The sequence below is a fragment of the Palaemon carinicauda genome, chromosome 30, assembly GCF_036898095.1.
Source record: "Palaemon carinicauda isolate YSFRI2023 chromosome 30, ASM3689809v2, whole genome shotgun sequence".
Taxonomy (NCBI): domain Eukaryota; kingdom Metazoa; phylum Arthropoda; class Malacostraca; order Decapoda; family Palaemonidae; genus Palaemon; species Palaemon carinicauda.
The window spans coordinates 9,048,208-9,070,840 of record NC_090754.1 but is presented as its reverse complement, the minus strand read 5'-3'; the positions used below and the strand labels follow the sequence as shown (position 1 = coordinate 9,070,840).

The window sequence follows — 22,633 nt, the reverse complement described above, 5'->3', positions numbered from 1 at the left end:
ATATATATATATATATATATATATATATATATATATATATATATATATATATGGTATCGAAATGACCGGTAACGAAAAATCCTTGTCACAAAATGTCCAGTAGCGAGATGTCTGGTATCAAAATGTCCGGTATTGAAATGTCCAGTATCAAACTGTCCTAGAACCGGTAGGGTATATCACAAGTATGTGCAGAAACCTTCAAGATCCCAACACTGCAGCATCGAAAGATACCGAAGTCAGGGTAAAGTAAGGCATGGATACCTGCCCAAATTAATAATTCACATCAATTTTTTAGGCTTATTCAGGTAGCCCGACAATGAATATGCCTTCCTCCAGCCCAACATCTGTCTGAGCCCTTGCAGCAGATACGTCCCATTGTAACTTCACTGACATCGGAGCAACGCAGAGCGATGCACTATCGTCGGTGAAAGTTCAAAAGAAACCCCTTCACCAAACCATCATCAAAGTCAATACATCAGGTTGTATCTGTCCATTGTTAATTGATACTGGAGCCGCCCTTTGCATTATCAAATAACATGTTATAACAGTACACACAATTGAATAAAAAAAAAGTTATCCGTTTTGGCGTTGTAGGAGAAAAGGCACTAATCTTAATTTTGTTTTGCAGGTAGCTTTTTAGACTTCTCAATGGTGTTTTATTGTTTTATTTATATGGAATTCCATATCTGGATATTACAGGTGTCAAAGCTATTTGGGCATAGATTCCACTTTCAAAGTAGAAACTATTGTCAAAAGTAGTTGTTGGCGAATTAATAGTCAATTATAAGAATATTCATTCTCTTCATTGGAAATTCCACAGATTCTGTTGCAACTGTTATTTAACTTTGTAATATTAATCTGTATAAAAAGATTGATGACGCCTGGGATATTGAATCACACGCTGCCACAGTATTAGAATTAGAAGTAGGTCCTAAAACTCCCAAGTGCATTGAACATTCACACTTTATGTCGATTTCTAAGAAATTATTGAGTCTAATTCATTAGTATAAGTTACGAAGGGAAAGATAAGAGTAATAATTTATACTTGTACTTCTGAACAATAATGGCTTGAATAGGAAACCTTGTTAATTTCAAGCAAATGGAATATTCACATAGTTTTGCATGTAACCATACAAACAAATACCTCATTAGAGAGCCCATGTATGTTGCAAGATCATGCATTAAAACTTAATCATAAAAAATTATAATTACTAAATATTTAAAATTCTCGAACAGTATCAAGATGTTCTTTTGTAGCCAGATGAACCACATGGTTACAGTGACACATTACCTCCAATATTGACACCGAAGTTAATCTCCCAAGAGTAACTCGTCCTTATTGTGTAACTATTTCCTATCAACAAAACATTGATCGACAATTTGTGGATATGCAAAATTAAGGAATAATTTCTATATGAAATCTTATTGTATATCTCCAATAGTTGTAGTAAAAAAATGTGTAATAAGATTTTCTATTGATTACAGTGAACCTGATAGCGTTACGAAATATGGTTTCATTCCATAACAACCCATTGAAGAAATCCTATATAAAATACCCAATAATTCTTTTTTCTTAACGATTGATTTAAAACCCTTAACACTGATAGTCACGAGAAAACAGCCTCCATAACAGCAGACTCATTATTTAATATACATATACATTTATAATCCTTTGACCCAATGGGTCATAGGGGAGATGGAGTGTGAACGTCAAGTCATAACAGGATGCGAAATTAAGACCAAGCTAAATCATTGCATAGGTAACATTTTTTATGTAACGTCAACACAATACAAGAATCCCGTGAGAAATAGTTGACCTCCATGTCTCTGCACAGAACCAGATGGCTTCCGGTAGTAAGCTTGTGTAATCATATTTGTAATAAATGCTGAGATAACTCATACAATGTTATCTACGAAAACCTATATTTTTGTGAGTTCTATTAATCTTGTCATAAGGAATGGTCATCCGACCAAACCATCCATACTCCAGTGATGGAGCTAATGATAAACTGTTTAAAGTTAACTTAACTAGACTTATTCAGAAGAAGTAACCTACAAGTCCAACAAATCTATATCATATTGAAGAGACATGAGATAGTACACCAATGTGTGTTTATAACAGTACTACACCAACAATTGGTGGCAGCAATTTCAACTTTAAGAACCAGCGATTTCAACTGTAATAATTAGCAGTTACCACAGTAATGAATCTACAATTTCGATGAAGTATCTACGTCCACCGAAGAAATGAACGCATCGAACATCAACTATAAACATTATACAAACTGAGAAACAGGATCTTCAATCAACATCTTAAGAAGACGGAGGAATGGCATTCAACTTTATCAACGTTTACTGAACAAACATTCAAGGATCATATCCAGGAAATAAACATTCAACAATAAGACGGGAAATCAAATTGAAACATTCATCCAACAGCTAAACTCTCGCAAACCAGAGAGAGAGAAAGAGAGGAAATGACGTCATCGATCATCGTCCATATATACTGAAAGCTAAGTACATTTCTTTATTCATTCAGTTTTAGGCAGTGAAGTGTTTGTTGTCACGAGTCGATCGTCCATTATTGCTGGGGTGAGTTATTTGCAAATCTTCATTTTTCTTTAAAGGAAGCTGTATTCAAATTTGAATTCTCGTCTAGAATTTTTTTTTTTCTCTGTGCTAATTCCGTTTTCTTTCAGAAGTTCTCGGGAAATATCTTTGTGTTAGTTTCATGGTTTTGGGGGATTGTGTTATAATCTGAACATATCTATATTGTATAGTGCTTATGCGTTTACGCAGTGGACGTCTGTATTCATATAGAGATTTTGATAGGATCAAAAGGAATCGAAGAGATAAAAAAAAAAGTTAAAGTAAACCTGACACCTCCTGTAAATCCCGAACCGAGTATCCCCACCCCCGGACCTAGTATCCCCGCTCTCGTACTAACCCTAGTGAGTGCCAGATCGGCTATCCTTCCTTTTCAATGTCAGGTCAATGGGTTCTTACCTCAGAATGTCGAGTCTTGGATTTCATCAGTTGACACTCACTTGAATGCAAAATATATAATAGACCCATTTGTACAATTGCAAAAAGCTAAAAGTTTTATAGACTTTTCTATAGGAGATGTAAGCGCGTATCTTAGGGGAGTTTCTTTTCAAGAGGCAGTTACATGGGACGATTTCAAAGTAAGGCTACGTGCGATCTATGGCGGTGAGGAAGCCTTAGATGTAGTTTTAACATTAAGAAATACACTTAATGAAGCCACTATGACTCAGCTTAATGTTATAGAAAGAGCGGCTCTCATTGCCGATAGGCTTAATGAATATCAAGTTATTTTAGGTAATTCCACATGGGTTACGGGAGATAACATTGCCGTGAAAGATTTCTTACGATTAATGCATTTACATGCATGACAATTATGTTGCCAGAGGCTTTAGTGCACTGTTTTGATAAAAAATTAACGCCCGAAAGTACAGAATTAGATGTGTACAAACAGATAAAGAAACACATGTCTAAGTGCACTGACCTAGATCCCTTGCTTACTCAAGTTTTTGCAAAAAATTAAACTAAGCCACTACATGTAAACGTAGTTAATAACAATAATCGAGTCGCAGGAATGACGTGTTATAATTACAAACGTCAAGGTCACTTGATTGTAGACTGCAGAATGCGATTTTGTTCAATACATAACAGTTCAACTCATTCATATAGTCGATGCTATTTGCGTAATCAACAACAGAATCCTAGAAACATGCAGTCAATTCCACAGTCAAATCCATATGGAAATAAAAAGAAAAATCCTCAGTTCAATAGGAAGAAACAGCCAAACGTCAATGCAGTTCAAAATAAAAAAAACCAACAAATAGTGCTTCAAATAACTCTGATCCTGGGCCGTCTTGCCAGAACTCACAAGGTCAGACTAATTTTCAGAATATGCAAAGCAAAGCAAATACCACATAATTAACTCCAATGGGGAAGAGAGTGATGTTGGGTCATTCATATCAACATCAGTAGTATCAAATAATCCATTTAATGTTTTATCAGATCATTGTGAGGCAATAGATTTTCCTATGAAACACACGACCGAATCAAACAAATCAGTGCAGGCTCCCGTAGATTTGCAACAAATTCACACAATAATAAGCCAAAATGAGTTACGACCAACATTATATGCTGTAAATTTAGAACACTGATCCTTTACATTATTTTTTTACTCTGTTAGTCCACGTAATATCATGGATTTGAAAACTCATCACTTGTTATTTTAAAACTTCCCTATAGAAAAGTCCGGAGTAAGGCTCTCGGGTATAGAAAATAATGAATTAAATGTAATAGGAGTAACTCATGTTCAGTCTAAGGTCGGTAAGCGCACGTTTGCCGATACCTTTGTCGTTGTACAAAACATTGATATGTATCCAGCTGTAATTATAGGATACGCGTCTATGGGCAATCAAAACATTACCATAGCTCCTGCCAAACACGGCGTGTATATCAAAGGAAAATTCTATAAGTCTTCTAATACCTTAAAATCAGTTTTGGATAAAAGGAGACGACAAATAAAACAGTGATGTACATTTTGTAGGTAGTAGGTTGGCCTGGGCACCAACCGGCCGTTGAGATACTACCGCTAGAGAGTTATGGGGTCCTTTGACTGGCCAGACAGTACTACATAGGACCCTTCTCTCTGGTTACGATTCTTTTCCTTTGCCTACACAGACACCGAATAGTCTGGCCTATTCTTTACAGATTCTCCTCTGTCCTCATACACCTAACAACACTGAGATTGCCAAACAATTCTTCTTCACCCAATAGGTTAACTAACCTACTGTAATTGTTCAGTGGCTACTTTCCGCTTGGTAAGGGTAGAAGAGACTCTTCAGCTATGGTAAGCAGCTCTTCTAGGAGAAGGACACTCCAAAATCAAACCATTGTTCTCTAGTCTTGGGTAGTGCCATAGCCTCTGTATCATGGTCTTCCACTGTCTTGGGTTAGAGTTCTCTTGCTTGAGGGTACACTCTGGCACACTTCTATCTAGTTTCTCTTCCTCTTGTTTTGTTAAAGTTTTTATAGTTTTCATAGGAAATATTTATTTTAATGTTGTTACTATACTTGAAATATTTTTTCTGTATTTCCTTTCCTCACTAGGCTATTTTCCCTGTTGGGGCCCCTGGGCTTATGGCATCCTGCTTTTCCAACTAGGGTTATAACTTAGCATTTAATAATGATAATAATAATAAGAACCAATCACTTGTCTCATTAATAAAGAAATAATATACGCGACCCAACAGAATTCTCGTTCACACGTGATATCATCTTGCACGCAATCTATCGAGCCGAACGTAACTTCGAATATAATCGTGCGAGTAAGGAAATCATTGCCGGGATCTGAAATATTAATCCTCTCCGGCGCTTTGAAAACTAACGGATTGTCCGTCACACAAGCTATTTATACAGTCGGCTCACAATTACAATGTAATATTGAAGTCTGTAATCATTTAAACACCCCTTTAGTAATTCACAAAAATCAACATATCTTGGATGTAGAAGTTTATAAACATCATATTCTTACCGTCGCTGAAATCAATCATGCTCAATCAGTTGTGGATGAATCCCTTCTGCAATCTATTAAAAATAAAATCAATAAACACATTCAAGAAGAGGAAATTCAGCAGAGATTTTTTGGACTTTTATCCAAATATCATGATGTTTTCTCCACTATGGATGGATCTTTAGGAAAAACAGATGTTATTGAACATCAAATAAGGTTAAAAGACAAGCAAAAAATTATCTATGTACCCTCGTAGAAACTTGCTATGAAATTCTAGAATGAGATAAATGATGAAGTAGGAAAAATGCTAGAAGAAGGAGTCATTAGGAAATCGAACAACTCTTGTAATTTTCCATTAATAGTTGTACAGAAAAATTATTGAACATGGCGCATCTGCGTAGACTTCCGTCGCTTAAATGAGGAAACGATCCCTGATTGATTCCCAGTGCCTTGTACTGACGATATTTTATCTTTGTTAGGTCAGAATAAATATTTTACCAGTTTGGACTTACTTAAAGGCTTTCACCAGATATCATTAGAAGAAAATAGTATCCCATACACTGCCTTCAGCACAGCCAGGGACATTATGAATTTTTGCGTATGCCTTTTTGTTTACGTTGTGCTCCTTTAACATTTGCTAGAATGATTAACATAGTGTTTGAAGACCTGCTAGGGGATATATTGCATGCCTATATGGACGACCTTGTAATATTTTCTAATACCTTAGAAGGGCTTCTACGTAAACTGGAACTATTACTACAGAGACTAAGACAGCATAACTTAAGGGTAAAGATTAGTAAGTGTGAATTCTTCAAAACGGAATTGGTCTATTTGTGTTTTACGGTGTCTAGCCAAGGTCTTAAAGTAGTCCACGATAAGGTGTCGGTTATCCGTAACTTTTCGATACCTACTAATGTCAAGGGAATACAGCAATTTCTGGGGTGTAGTGGATATTACAGGTGTTTTATAAGCAATTATTCAAAAATAGCCGCTTCCCTAACTGATCTTACGAAGATGGGCGTAGATTTCATATGGTCTGAGCAGCATCAACAGGCGTTTAATACCTTGAAAGATGAACTGTGTAGTTCTCCTATTTTAAAATTTCCTGACTTCGGTAAGGAATTCTTCATTGCAACAGACGCCTCAGACCTAGGAGTAGGTGGGGTATTACTTCAGCAATATAACAAACAGTTTTTCCCGATAGCTTTTTATTCACGTAAACTGAGAACTTCCGAAAGTAAGTATGCAGTAATAGACAAGGAAGGCCTAGCTATTGTTAGTTCACTAGTTCATAATATACGGTTATCCCATCAAGGTTCTTACTGATCATGAACCCCTAACCGACTTCTTTAAAGGCTTTAGTCATAGCCCCAAACGAACTCGGTGGCATTTGATCATCCAAGACTTTGGCGCGAGGATCGGGTAATTACCAGGGAAAGCAAATATCATTGCTGATGCATTATCACGCAACCCCGTGTCATCTTGTACGGAGCTATTAGCTGAATTAATAGATATATCAACATCCATGCCTATTGTTAAAACTGTATCTGAACAGGAAGATCTCGGCTGGAGCGCTGAATTATTACAGACTGAGCAAAGAGAAGAACAAAAATTAGAAAAAATCATAAATGCTTTGGAAGGAAATCGTAAGGAAAAGGAATATATAAAGTATACGCGGCAGAATTATATAATCAAAGACAATATTCTGCGTAGATCCGTGACAAGGAAAACCCGCAATACACCACATGTGACTAACGACCAGGTAGTGCTACCAATCTCACTTTTATCCACTGTCCTAAATTGGTTGCATGCAAATCCATTGCATGGACACCCGGGGTTGTCCATAATGTCACAGAAAGCCAAATCATTGTTTTATTGGCATACGATGCTTACAGATATAAAAAAAAAACACATAACTAATTGTCACACTTGTCAAGAAAACAAAGGGCACACGAAAACACCTGTCAGCCTAGGGGCTTATCCCGTGCCCAATCTACCTTTTGAAAGAATATATTTAGATTTATTAACAGGATTTAACGAGTCAGACAGAGGAAATAAGCTCCTCTTAGTAATTGTAGATGCTTTGACTTGATATACAGAACTGATACCGCTTAAAACTAAAACTGCGATTGAATGTGCTAGCAAGTTTTACGAGTGTTACATTTGTAAACCTGGAATTCCACACATGATAATCTCAGACTCGGGTGGAGAATTTAAAAATAATTTCCTTAACTCATTGTGTGAATTTCTTAGCATAAAGAAAATCAATACCATGATCTATCACCCAGAGTCGAGTGGGCTAGTGGAAAGAGCGAATAGGAAGGTTTTAAACATATTAAGATTTACACTAGGGGGATCAGACCCCAACTGGGATATTGCAATACCTGCAGTACTAAGTACTCTGAATCACTCATGTCATGTATCAATTGAAATGTCGCCGCACGAGGTATTGTATGGTACCCCAGTTAGAACGCCTTTCCATGTATTAACGCCTACAACTAATTTATCAAATCCTTTAAAGAAAGTTATAAATGCAAGCAAAAGTCGTTATGATATCCTTCTAAAGAATTAAGAAGAATCACAAATTATAATGAAAAGGAATCATGATAAAATAGCGAAGCCAACTAAAACATATACCGTGGGTGATAATGTATACATACAAGTAAATGTACGTAAAGGACTCAATTACAAACTAGCACCTTAGTTTGAAGGCCCATTTAACATTATGGAAACATTTACTGCCAATAGATTTAGAGTTCAAAACGCATCCTAACCCACTGATGAGAGAATTGTACCATTGGGTCATGTGAGAAATTAAAAACAAGAGAGAAGGAAGTAAGGGAATTTTTTTTTTATCTTAAAAACTTGTATGATATTTGTATGTTAACATTTTTTTTTCTTCTTAATACAGGAGTAATTACATTTATTTTTCTCATTGCAGGTTTCCAAATTGAAGTTTTTATTGTTAGGAGCGATATTGTTCGCTCAGACATTTTTCTCGTGTGGGAAGAACCCTAAAACTAAAAGTATAAGTTTTAGATATGGCACTATAGTAGAGAGAACAGAAGACGTTTTTATTACTGCAAGCAATATAATTATAGAAGTAAACATGAAGGCTATTTTCTCCCAGAAAATGACGTCACCAGCTTAAAGAGCGACATTTCAAGGTTTGCTGCTTCATTAAATGAAATGCCTAAAAGACATTTTCCTTTTAATACAGAGAGTTCGCTTGCACCGACACTAAGCGTAGCAGAAATGACTTGCAAAATGAGACTTACGAGGTAGAATCTTTGGCTCTTGACCTTCTGATGTGGACAGTAAGACACACTAACCTTGAAAGATGTAACCCGTTTATTTTTGCTGCACTAAACATCTTTGCATCTGTTTCAAGTTTAGGCTTAGGGATTTCAAATCGTCTTAAAATCAGTAATCAAAATAAGAAAATTTAGTTTTTAGAACATGAAAACGAATTAGTTTTATCAGAAATAAGGAATCAGTTAACATCAATTCATCAAATTATGAGTTTAGTGAACGAACAGTCTAGTAATATCAGTCAAATTATTGAAGTACAAAACTTGTTGGCAACATTTACGTATTATAATTAAAAAATAGATCATATCCATACTAAAATTGTATATTTCATTGAGAAATCAAAAGACTATGTGGAATCTATAACATTAGTAACTAAAGATGTTTTATCACCACATCTTAATTTTGGAGAACGGACGGGAGAAAATAGGTTATGTTCCTTTGTTAGAATCTCATAGGTTAGAATTTTATTATAGCCTAATTACAGTAAGCGTTGAAAATTACAGAATCATGATTACAGTTCCCTTTGATTCTTCCAATGCCTGGCAATCATATAAGATATCACCATTCCCGACTTTCATGACGAATAACTCAAGTCCAGTAATATCCAGTTTGACAGGACATGTATTGATTTCCCCTGATAAGGAAACATATACGGTCATTAAAGACTTAGATAAATCAACTCACTGTTCAGAAGCAATGAATAATAAAGTATGTACAGCTGACTCCTTTGAATTCCATAAAGAATCAATGGATTTATGCGAATTAGGTATAGTGTGGAGGAAAGTTGGATAATTCAACTACACAATAAGATAAAAAGAATAAATGTTACTCGGATAAGATGGAGTATAACATTTCCATTAGGCAACTAGTAAAAGGGGGTGAGGCAAATCAACAAGTGTCTCTTTCACATACCTCACAATGCTGAGAAGATCAATCGAATAATTTTCACATGTCATAATGGGAGTAAATATATCCGCATTTATCCTTCAGGAAAAAAACCCAGTTAAGTAATCGTTCCTGAAACAACAAAACATACCACAAAGCATCATGCAAATCAAACTTATATAAATTTGGCATATATTACATATTGACAAAATAGAAAGAAATCCCACCCATTACATTTCTCAAAGGGAAAATCAAAGCAATACATAACAGTGTAATAAATTGGAGAATTAATTGTAGGTTACTTTGAAAATGAAAGGTTGATTAGCATGATACTATAAATATATACTTTATTCACATATTAGTCTTATATAAGAACTGCAATTGGTCAGCAAATGAAAATATTGATGGTAACCTACCGTGGCCCCCCTTAGGGCCGATAATAGTCACACGGGTATTAGTCTAACAACCACACTCCTAGGCCTAACCTATTAGACTACTAACATGAACTATGCATTACTAAGACATAGAATGTGGGTTAGTTTAACCTAACACTAGATCAAACGATCATACATGATATTGAATGCTCGGCAACAATACCTTACCATATAGCGTAAAACACACTAATGTGAAATAGATAAATGGCCTCTAGAGCATGTAAGCCATCACAACTAGAGGTATGTAACTATCCTCAGATGAGGACACTATGCTTGCTATCAACTGGAATAGATGACTATATCAAACTGGCCCCTCACATATACTCATCTATCCCCTAACGATAATATAATAAACTCGGAGTGTATTCACTGCTAAAAACCCGGCAACAACAGGTGCCAAATAAGTCGAGATGTTCTCTCAGGCACGTTTGTAATAAGACGACAAAATTGTCGGGATTTCTCCCATACCTTAACCCTTAAGCCAATGTTCGTATTTTCTGCCATACCTCAACCCTCAAGCCAATGTTCGTATGTTTTATACAATTATGAAATAAATACTTGGACGTAAGGTAGTTAACAGGGGGGGACATTTCTAGATGGAAAAAAATAATTAATAACAATATAATGATACAATAACTGGATTATTAATATCTTCAAGAACCAGTTATTCTCTATACAATTAATGTTGAAGTCGAATCAGAACTCCGAAGTCCGAACACAACTTCCAACAAAAGAACATGTTTTCAAGGAAAACTTGATAATTTTAATGAAATAAGAACATCCTTATATTTTTACAATAATAACAAACTCCAATAATGAAATAAATCTATATTTCAAATATTAAATATACTGGAAATCAAGAACAAGAAATAAAATAATGGAGACCTTTCATGTGACGTCATCAGACGACTACTAACAGCAGAACTGATTCTGTTGAGTCGAACATTCGACACACACTCCCAACAAGCAAAATAAAATTCAATACTCTAAATTTGATAATTATCAATAAGATATTGACGGAGCTTGGAAGCTTTTAAAGCTGCTTTCCTTAAAGGACGCACTTCACTCACACTATCTCCATGAATCTGTTTGGTTTCACCACTAACGTTAGGTTGTGATTCTTCACCCTGCACTATTGTGGAGTTTATAAGTGGCGAGTGGATTTCCAAAGGAACCAATTTGTCTATGGTACGCTTACTTATAGACCCATTGTACAGAACATCCACTACTCTTATGATGTTTTCTTTATTTGGATACAATTTAACAATACGACCTAAAGGCCACTCATGTTGCGGTCCTAGCCGTTCAACAATAACTACGTCCCCTACAAGTGGAGCTTTATCCTGACATGCTTGTGAGCCACCGTAATGTTTCTCACGTAATGCAGTTAAGTATTCATTTCTCCACATATTTTCAAAGTTGTTAAGAATAACAGACACTTGGCTGTAAAGTTTATTGAATTCACTATGATCCAAAAAGTTTGGATCTTCTTGACTATCTAGCTCTACTGATGGCATAGGATTTATGATCCTACCACACCATAAATGAATTGGGGCAAGAGGTTCGATGGGAGTTTCTGCATCTATGTAAGTCAAGGGATGATTATTCAATTTACACTGAATTTCCTTCAACACAGTTTCTAATTCATCTGCATTAACTCTTTTCTTGAACAGCACTTTTTTTAGACAGGACTTGGTTAGTCCAATGAGGCGTTCATAAAATCCACCCGGCTAAGGAGCACGGGGTGCGATGAACCTCCGTTGTATATTATTAACAGCCATATATTCCTTTACATCTCTTTGTATCAACAATTGATCAAAAAATTTGGCTCTGGCCAAGAAATTACTACCATTGTCAGAAATCACAGTGACAGGGGCAGAATAGATAGCACAAAATCGTCTAAAAATATTAATGGACGTTAATGCACTCATGTTACATGCTAACTCTAAATGAACTAATCTTGATGCAGTACATGTAAAAAGTACTATATAATATTTATGAGGTTTACCATCTTCAGTTTTGGTTATGGTAATGGGACCTGAAAAATCAATACCAGTATGAAAAAATGGCCGTGTAAATTGAACTCTTACTGCTGGAAGGGGAGGAGGACCAGGGTAATCAAATCTCCTACCTTCAATTCTCTTACAATTTACACAATGTCTTAAGAACTTCTTAATGGTTGATATCACCTTTGGTATCCAATATTGTCTGCGAAGATAGGACGAAGTTTCTTTAACTCCACCATGCAGACATTTTTCATGAGCAAAATCAATTAAGAGATTAGTTGAATGACTCTTGGAAGGTATTAAGACAGGAAATTTGGTACTCTGGTCTAAATTCGAATGGTGTAGTCTACCACGACTATGAATAAGACCAGTAGACTCATCATAGTAAAGACCTATATCTTTAATAAATTGCAGTTTATCCCGCTCAAGACCGTTCAATTCCTTCCTAAGGAAGGCACAAATTCTGTGATAATGTGTATCTTGAACATATCTGATCCAATACACAAGAGGATCGACTAATGTAATACCAGATTTAACACACATAATGAAATTATAAACAATTCTAGTAACATTCAACAACTTCCTAAGCGATGAGTACTTACTATAATCAAAAATAGGTTCTGGAACAGGCACTTCAGGAACAATCTCTGAAACAATTTCACAATTCATTACTAAAAATCTCTGTTCAGGCCATTTTTCAGGACAGGGTAACCATGAAGGTCCATGGGTCCATAAACGAGACTTACGAAACTGAGTAATACTAATACCCCTTGTTAGGAGATCTGCAGGGTTCTCTTTTGTGGATACATATAAAAACTTGAAAGAGGATCCTATTTCCTTTATTTGAGCTACTCTATTTTGAACGTAGGTAATTTTACATTTATTATTTTTAAGCCATTGGAGAGCAACTTCTGGGTCTGACCAAATTATGAATTCTTCAATAAAGAAATGATGAAAAAGGTCTCTGATACAGCATGCAAATTGAGTACCTAGCTGTAATGCCGTTATTTCTAACTGGGGTATAGTACGATTTTTCAGTGGGGTTACTCTGGCCTTGCTAGCTACAAAATTAGATTGATTGTTATTACTGAGATAACAAACTGCACCATAGGCAGTAGTACTGGCATCTACAAAAACATGAAGTCTATAAGAGTCTCCCATCCAACAGATACATCTAGGAAATTTGAAGGTTGGGAGCTCTGATAATTCACAAGCTAAAGTATTCCATCTGTCAAGAAATGAGGGTGGTAATTTTACATCCCAACCAATATTTTCTTTCCCTGCTTCTTGAATTAATATCTTCCCTTTAATCAAAATAGGCACACACATACCCAAAGGGTCAAAACAAGAAGATACAAGAGACAGTAATTGTCTCTTCGTAACATACTGTAATGTTTCAAATTTACACAGATTTACAAATAATGAATCACTTGAAAGTTCCCAATTTAAACCTAATATTTTGTCCACAAGTGGAAATTCCAATGACTCCTCTGTACTCTGGCTTATATGATCCTTAAGTAATTTTGAATTACTGTTCCATTGTCTCAGATTCATTCCTGCCTTACTCATTTCAACATTGGCCACATCATATAACTCCACTAACTGCTGTTCATTATCAGCATTGTGCTGAAAATTATCCACATAAAAACTAGATAATAGAACACCTGAATAGGGTGAATGTGATCTTTGAAAATGATACTGTAAGGTCATCTGCAATAAAAAAGGGCTGCAAGTAGCACCAAAGAGAACCGATCTAAACCTATATGTTTTTACTCTACTATTTTCGTCAAATGGATCTTCTAACCACAAAAATCTAGTAAAATCTCTGTGATGCTGTTGCAATCCAATCTGCAGAAAGGACTTCTCAATATCAGCTATGCAGGCAAATTTATTCATTCTAAACCTGACTAACAAATCAAATAATTTCTCCGTTAATGACGGACCGGTCATGAGACAATCATTCAATGATGCAGAGGATTTACTTGTCTTTGCACTACAATTATACACCACTCTAAGGGGTGTAGTGGAGGAGTTCTTTCTGACTGCATGATGTGGAAGATAGTGGGTGTTGGGACTTATTACAGGATTTTCAACCTCCTCAATAAAACCCAACTTTAATTGTTCTTTGATTATGTTATCATAACATTTCAAATGATCTGATTGATGCTGGAACCTTTTTAGTTGATTATACATTTGACCTAATGCTACATTATAATTAGTTGGGAGAAAAGGATGATTACGCTTGAATGGTAATTCCACCCAGTATCTTCCATTTCTATGCAAAACAGTAGTTTCATATTTTGAAATAGTTTCTACATCACTTGGCGAAACTTGTGAAGGAATGATTCCAACTACATCAAGATCCCACAATTTATGCACAGGAAGAGTATCATCAACCACGGCAGAGCTTATTGTGCGAGGATCAACCAACAATGGAGCATTTTCTCCTAACTCGACACTCACTCTAGCAACAAGGGCACTATTACAATGAATATGATCCGTACCTCTATGTGGAATGAGGCCATAAATTAAATAGCCACCTGGAGATTCAAGTAAATCTACATTATTCACTTGTCTCATACCTGATAAATAATTTCCCAGGAAATCTTCACCTATAAGTATTTTTATATTGTCAATCCTATCTGATTTTATATCTCTATCTGCAAGATGATAACCTATCTTATCAAGATCTCTCATCGTGTCACAAAGGCCAGGAGTTATTATCGGTTCAGGCATATCCTTCACAACAATCAACATTACTCTCTTTTTCCTATTTCCCAAAGAAACTACAGGGTTAACAGTCTCATAATCCCTGGAATCACCCATACCATCAAAACTATTCAAAATCATATTTACAGTAGCAACTGTTCTGAGGCTTAACTTATTGGCCAAATCTTTATGAATGAAGGAACGTTGACTTCCACTATCAAAGAGGCACCTGACCGAGATTAACTGACCATCTTCTGATCTAACAGTTACCATTGCAGTAGGAAGAGCTATACTATAGTTTTGACGAGAAGACTGTTTATGAATTATAGACTTCACTTGATTCGTTGTTACAGGGTCACCCTTCAATTTATCACTGTTAATATCCTTACTAGTTACTGTGGACTTACCAATATTTGGAGTACCAACTGAACCTGGAGAACTAATACACAGGAACGAATGATGTTTTCCTTTTCTACAATGAGGACACATATTAAGAATGGTGGCACACTCAGTTGACTGATGTACCTTAGTACATTTAATACATCGATTCAATACCTTCAACCTTTCCCTCCTAGCATTTAGAGAGCTATAAATCGTACAGTCAAAGGGTCTATATTTTCCCTTACAATATATGCAAGAATAATTACTAAGTGTAGTGTAATTACCTACAGTACTTGAACCCTTAAATGGAGATGAAGATTTTGCTGGTGACTGGAAACGAATTTTATTGACTTCTGGTGTTCCCTTATTAGCAATCCCTTTATTTTCATGTTCCATAAAATTTAATAAGTGTTGAAGACCTTCCTTTATCTGACTTACACTAAAGTACATGGTTTTATAAAGACCAAACATAAAATCTTCTACCTCTTTTGGTAGTTTTAACACAATAAGTTCCCTCAATATCATCTCATTTGACGACACATCAATTTCAGAATCATGACCTATTTGCATGAGTAAGTTCTCCAAATCAACCTTAAAATCAAATATTTCACTTCTAACATATTTAGGCTTCCCTAAATTAATCAAAGACCTAAGTAAAGTTCGCCTTATCTTCTTTGGATCCCCATACATTTCAGTTAGCGCCTTAATGGTATCACCATAATCAGAAGCTTCACCCTTAAAACCTGCAAGTAGCTTTTGAGCATTGCCCTTATTACATTGGGTTAGATATACATATTTAGTAACATCATCTATGTCCTTCTTTAAATGAATAGATGTACTAAATTGATTCCAAAATCTAGTCCAATCTAGAGGGTCTCCTGAAAACTCTTTCAATTTTATTTCAGGCAACTTTACCTTAATCATAGAATTAGTACTACCATGCGGATTACTCTGAGAGATTGGGGAAAATTGTTTCATATACAATGACAGCTTAAGTTGCATTTCATGATATTTATCTTGGAGGTCAATATGTCTAGCCTCCCTCTCATCATGACCACTTTCATCAATATATTTATCAACAAATATGTCCCATCGAGATTCGTAACTGTTCCACCTTTTCTCTAAAGAAGCACTTTGAAGTTCCAAATAGCGAACTCCTGCATCACTGGTTTGAGCATCGGTCATATAATTTAGACCTCACGTGATATGACCACGCAAACTGGTCAGTGACCTGTATTCAGCCTCCATTGTTATATCTATAACAACTTTTTGCATAATAAACATATAATAAATATCTAACCAGAATTAGGTTAGGTTAATCACAAATTCAAAGAAAATATATATATATAATATTGAAGTATGTGAAAGTGACATGATGATTGCCAATAATAGAAAGGGTTGCAAAAAACGTTAAGGAACCAACTATATTATCCGGTTCGAAGGACCATTTTTAATCTTACTGTGGAGGAAAGTTGGATAATTCAACTACACAATAAAAAAAAAAGAATTAATGTTACTCGGATAAGATGGAGTATAACATTTCCATTAGGCAACTAGTAAAAGGGGGTGAGGCAAATCAACAAGTGTCACTTTCACATACCTCACAATGCTGAGAAGATCAATCGAATAATTTTCACATGTCATAATGGGAGTAAATATATCCGCATTTATCCTTCAGGAAAAAACCCAGTTAAGTAATCGTTCCTGAAACAACAAAACATACCACAAAGCATCATGCAAATCAAACTTCTATAAATTTGGCATATATTACATATTGACAAAATAGAAAGAAATCCCACCCATTACAGTCCTCAAAGGGAAAATCAAAGCAATACATAACAGTGTAATAAACTAGAGAATTAATTGTAGGTTACTTTGAAAATGAAAGGTTGATTAGCATGATACTATAAATATATACTTTATTCACATATTAGTCTTATATAAGAACTGCAACGGGTCAGCAAATGAAAATATTGATGGTAACCTACCGTGGCCCCCCTTAGGGCCGATAATAGTCGCACGGGTATTAGTCTAACAACCACACTCCTAGGCCTAACCTATTAGACTACTAACATGAACTATGCATTACTAAGACATAGAATGTGGGTTAGTTTAACCTAACACAAGATCAAACGATCATACATGATATTGAATGCTCGGCAACAATACCGTACCATATAGCGTAAAACACACTAATGTGAAATAAATAAATGGCCTCTAGAGCATGTAAGCCATCACAACTAGAGGTATGTAACTATCCTCAGATGAGGACACTATGCTTGCTATCAACTGAAATAGATGACTATATCAAACTGGCCCCTCACATATACTCATCTATCCCCTAACGATAATATAATAAACTCGGAGTGTATTCACTGCTAAAAACCCGGCGACAACAGGTGCCAAATAAGTCGAGATGTTCTCTCAGGCACGTTTGTAATAAGACGACAAAATTGTCGGGATTTCTCCCATACCTTAACCCTTAAGCCAATGTTCGTATTTTCTGCCATACCTTAACCCTCAAGCCAATGTTCGTATGTTTAATACAATTATGAAATAAATACTTGGACGTAAGGTAGTTAACAGGGGGGGGGGGGACATTTCTAGATGGAAACAAAATAATTAATAACAATATAATGATACAATAACTGGCTTATTAATATCTTCAAGAACCAGTTATTCTCTATACAATTAATGTTGAAGTCGAATCAGAACTCCGAAGTCCGAACACAACTTCCAACAAAAGAACATGTTTTCAAGGAAAACTTGATAATTTTAATGAAATAAGAACATCCTTATATTGTTACAATAATAACAAACTCCAATAATGAAATAAATCTATATTTCAAATATTAAATATACTGGAAATCAAGAACAAGAAATAAAATAATGGAGACCTTTCATGTGACGTCATCAGACGACTACTAACAGCAGAACTGATTCTGTTGAGTCGAACATTCGACACATATAGTGCTAAACGGTGCTGTCTCCCATACATATGGAAATTGTCTGAAAAAAATTTATCCTTTTGACGATAATAAGTTCAATTGCAGATTGAACGATGTCTCGTGGATACGATATGACAGGGCCAGCTTCAATGTATCAGGCCCAGACGGATCCACGTCCTATTCCGAGATCTTCGTTGCAGCAGACGGTTGCATCGGTACGTCCACAAATTACATGGTCCAAGGAATTAACACTATCATCAGGGAACGGACCTACTTTGCGAATTTCACGTGGACCACTACAATCCCATCCTTACCTCTCCCATACAACGCACGAGTGGCTAATCGGTTGATGAAATTAACCGAGATGGACCACCCGTCACCGACTTATGCAGATCTTCATTTCTATGTGTTGCTAGCATCAATCAGCGTTACAGTGATGATATTTATCGCCGTTAATATCTTTGTTTGGCGTAGGTTAAGGCAAAGACAGGTGGAGCTCAAGAGGAATGTTTTGCCATGTCCAGACAAAACTCCATATATTTTGAAAACATTTCAATTTACAGCCGTTTGAAATTGGCCATTTCATTCACTCGAAGGAGTAAAATTGTTTGGAATAGTGAAGTGCATGAAAATCGGTTAGTACGCTAGTAATATATAGTTGAAGAGACTCTAGAATATTTGAATTTTAAAAACATTTTAAAAAAAAAATTGGGGGGCATCCAATAAAATATATATATATATATATATATATATATATATATATATATATATATATATATATATATATATATATATATATATATTATATATATATATATATTCAAATAAGCCATATATATTTTTGATACATTAATGTCTGGATTCTTTTAATGACCTCGGGATCAGAGCCCCAGGCGAAATCACACAAAGACAAGAGCTTGGGTCCGGCCAGGAATCGAACCCTGGTCGGCAAGCTTGTATAGACAGTGACTAAGCCACTTGGCCAAGTGGCTTAGTCACTGTCTATACAATCTTGCCGACCAGGGTTCGATTCCCGGCCGGACCCAAGCTCTTGTCTTTGTGTGACTTCGCCTGGGGCTCTGATCCCGAGGTCGTTAAGAGAATCCAGACATTAATGTATCAAAAATATATATGGCTTATTTGAATATGAAAAACACGTCTAAATGTGCAAAATTTATCATATATATATATATATATATATATATATATATATATATATATATATATATATATATATATATATATATATATATATATATATATATATATGAAACATTGGTGTGCGTACGTACCAGGAATTTTTTTTGTGCACTGTAATTATATCTTTACCAAGGTAACAATTATTCTTTAACAAGTTACCGAATCATATGTACACCATTTTTTTTTTTCGGGGTATCACATAATCACTTGCTAGCAATATATCATATATAGATCTGTATTTTCCATGCATTTTTCATTATTTTTGACAATGTCCATTAGGTATGTATTTTTTTTTTTAGACATACATATTTGCACATTCATCCTTAATCACTTGTTTATGTCTAAAAAAATATATATATATCAAGTCACACTCCTAAAAACATATTTTTATCGTACTTTTTGTTATTCAAATATTTGAAGGTAGCTGTCTGAGCTAATGTAATATACATATACATTTATAAACCTATGACCCAATGGATCATAGGGGAGATGGAGTGTGAACGTCAATTTATAACTGGATGCGAAAGTAAGACCAAGCTAAATCATTGCATAGGTAACATTTTGTATGTAACGTCAACACAATACAAGCATCCCGTGAGAAACAGTTGACCTCTTGGTCACTGCACGGAACCAGATGGATTCCGGTAGTAATCTTGTGTAATCATATTTGTAATAAATGCTGAGATAACTCATACAACGTTATCTACGAAAACCTATTTTTTTGTGAGTTCTATTAATCTTGTCATACGGAATGGTCATCCGACCAAACCATCCATACTCCAGTGATGGAGCTAATAATAAACTGTTTAAAGTTAACTTAGCTAGACTTATTCGGAAGAAGTAACCTACAAGTCCAACAAATCTATATCATATTGTGTGTTTATAACAGTACCACACCAACAATTATACTCCTATAACATTTTCCCCTTCGATTTAAAAAATGTGCAACGACATTTGTTAAGAATAATGACTCATTAAATATTTTGTAAAGATTTTGAGGCTATTGGACCGGCTGACCAAAGCTGAGACATTTAAATGGACATCTAAAAATATAAAAAGCTTTTGATGAAATCAATTTACTTTTTTTAACCTTTGACAGAGAATTTCCAGTAACATAGGATTCAGAGGCAGGGGACGTGGGCATTGGCGGATTTATTGAATAAATATAGACGACAACGGGATATGTTAAAACAATCTGAGGGAGATTATTCTTATCTCTATTAAGAAGCTCTTGCCATTAAGTGGATACTAAAGTAAGACATCTTTATCATTAGTGCATCTTTTTCGCTGTATGGATGATTATCAACCATTGCCATATATATCTAAAAACTTAGATCTTGCTAGTAGACATTTGATATGGTTTGATGCATTGTTAGAGTTTGATGCTGTTCGGCTTGAATGTTTACCCGGATGTAGTAATCATGTAACTGATCGAGAAGCCTCGCTTTTCTGTCTAGGTCAATATACCATTCATAAGCCAAAAAGCTGAACCTGCTGCTACATCCGTAATAAGCCTGATGTCTGCTGATAGAGAAACAAGTGAATGAATGTTTGTAGAATGAATAACCCTGTTTTGACAGTGTACGACGTCCAGGATGATGACATCAAATAGGGTGTACGAACTTTCTGTTGTGAAGAAAACAAAGACCTAGTTTAGAGTAGAGTCAAAGCCTACTTGAGAAAAGAAAAACGGAATTTCCCGTAGAAATAAGACTAGATCCTACGAAGTTTACAATACAAAAAAATATTTTATATGTCTCAGACTTGAAGCGAATTGAACTGATATACACGGCAATTTTTCCTTAGTTTTAACACATCATCACCCATTTCCGGTCAAGCAGGAATTGTAAATACAATTTGGAGAGCCAGTGAAAGGTTTTATTTTTTGAAAGTTATTAAGAAAAGCAGCGTCGTACGTCAGAAGTTCTTACCATTGCAACCTGTATAAGTCACATACCAACCTCAAACGAAGGACATATATGAACATTTTAGTTTTAGTTGAAGCTCGAACGCGATACACTTTTCTTCAGCCATTAAAATACAAATCAACCTTAAAACTTGCTAAATCCCTTTGAGCTTTAGTCGAGAGAACTGAACGACATCTAATTGGATTGATAAAACTAACGCAGCTATAGAATTTAGAAGCATTTTCAAAAGACTTTGTAGACAGTGAGCCAAAATATTACCCCAATGGAAGATGCTAATTATTTGACATTTAGCGCTAATGCACTTACTTTGGAACAAAGTAACATAATTAACCAAATTCAGAGCATCATGGTAACTGGAGTAAAGTTGCGCGAGGCCGTTCCAATACTGATAAGTCCTATAGTAGTAAAATAATCTGAATTTTGCAGTATGTCCACAATGAAAATAAAAAGAATGTTGGTCATCAATTTACCTTTATTAGCATTCCAGTGAATAGCAAATCTGTGATTAATGTCTATATAATGTAAAATCCCCTTGGACGCAGTAAAAGATGAAGTATTAGCCACACATCTATAATTGTGTTATGCGTATCTTGACGTAAGAAATGACAAGAACTTCGCTTTCGTTATGCCCGGCTTCATCCAGTCGAGAGAAGGTCGTGATCTAGTTATTTTTAAGCCGATCCATAGCGTACTTATTGTAATCGATAAGTATATTATTTGGGAAATCGGCATGAAAAGACTGATTTACTTTTTTTTTTTTTTTTTTTTTTTTTTTTTTTTTTTTTTTTTTTTTTTTTTTTTTTGATTAACAAGAAACCATTAGGAGGTCATCTCCACCGCAAAAAAAAAAAAAAATCATGCAAAAGAAGTATGGAATTAATAAAACAAGGCCTCACAGTATAAATGTTCTCAATATTACAACCAAAATGTTAATTAGATTACCATGTCCTCTTCCTCGTTGGCCGTTTCATGTTCATTGTTCACTGCAAAAAAAAAAAAAAAAAAAAAAAAAGGCCATCTAAAATATCATCTGCAAGCAAACAACCGATATTTGCAAAGAAAACAACGCTAAAAAGACTATGACACCTACGAAACGAAATACATTTACTATCATACTTTTAAATCTTATTCCGCCCATCTAAAGTAACACAATACGAGCTTACGGGCTATTGACCCCCACGTGTTAAATGCAAACAGGGTCCTTTTTCATCAAGAAAATTGTTAAAAGTACCGTATGTGATGACGAATGACCTAAATTTAAGCTTTATTTTCATAAGGAATG

General features: G+C 35.2%; 1 protein-coding gene across 1 annotated transcript; it reads right to left on the bottom strand.

The window, feature by feature from the left end:
• Positions 1–11,165: 11,165 nt before the first annotated feature.
• Positions 11,166–16,460, bottom strand: LOC137623381 (uncharacterized). The gene is made up of 3 exons (XM_068354214.1): positions 13,751–16,460; positions 12,270–12,832; positions 11,166–11,909 (listed from the first exon to the last, which is right to left on the bottom strand). The coding sequence occupies exons 1-3, from the start codon at positions 16,458–16,460 to the stop codon at positions 11,166–11,168; spliced, it is 4,017 nt and encodes a 1,338-aa protein (XP_068210315.1).
• Between the last annotated feature and the right edge of the window lie 6,173 nt (positions 16,461–22,633).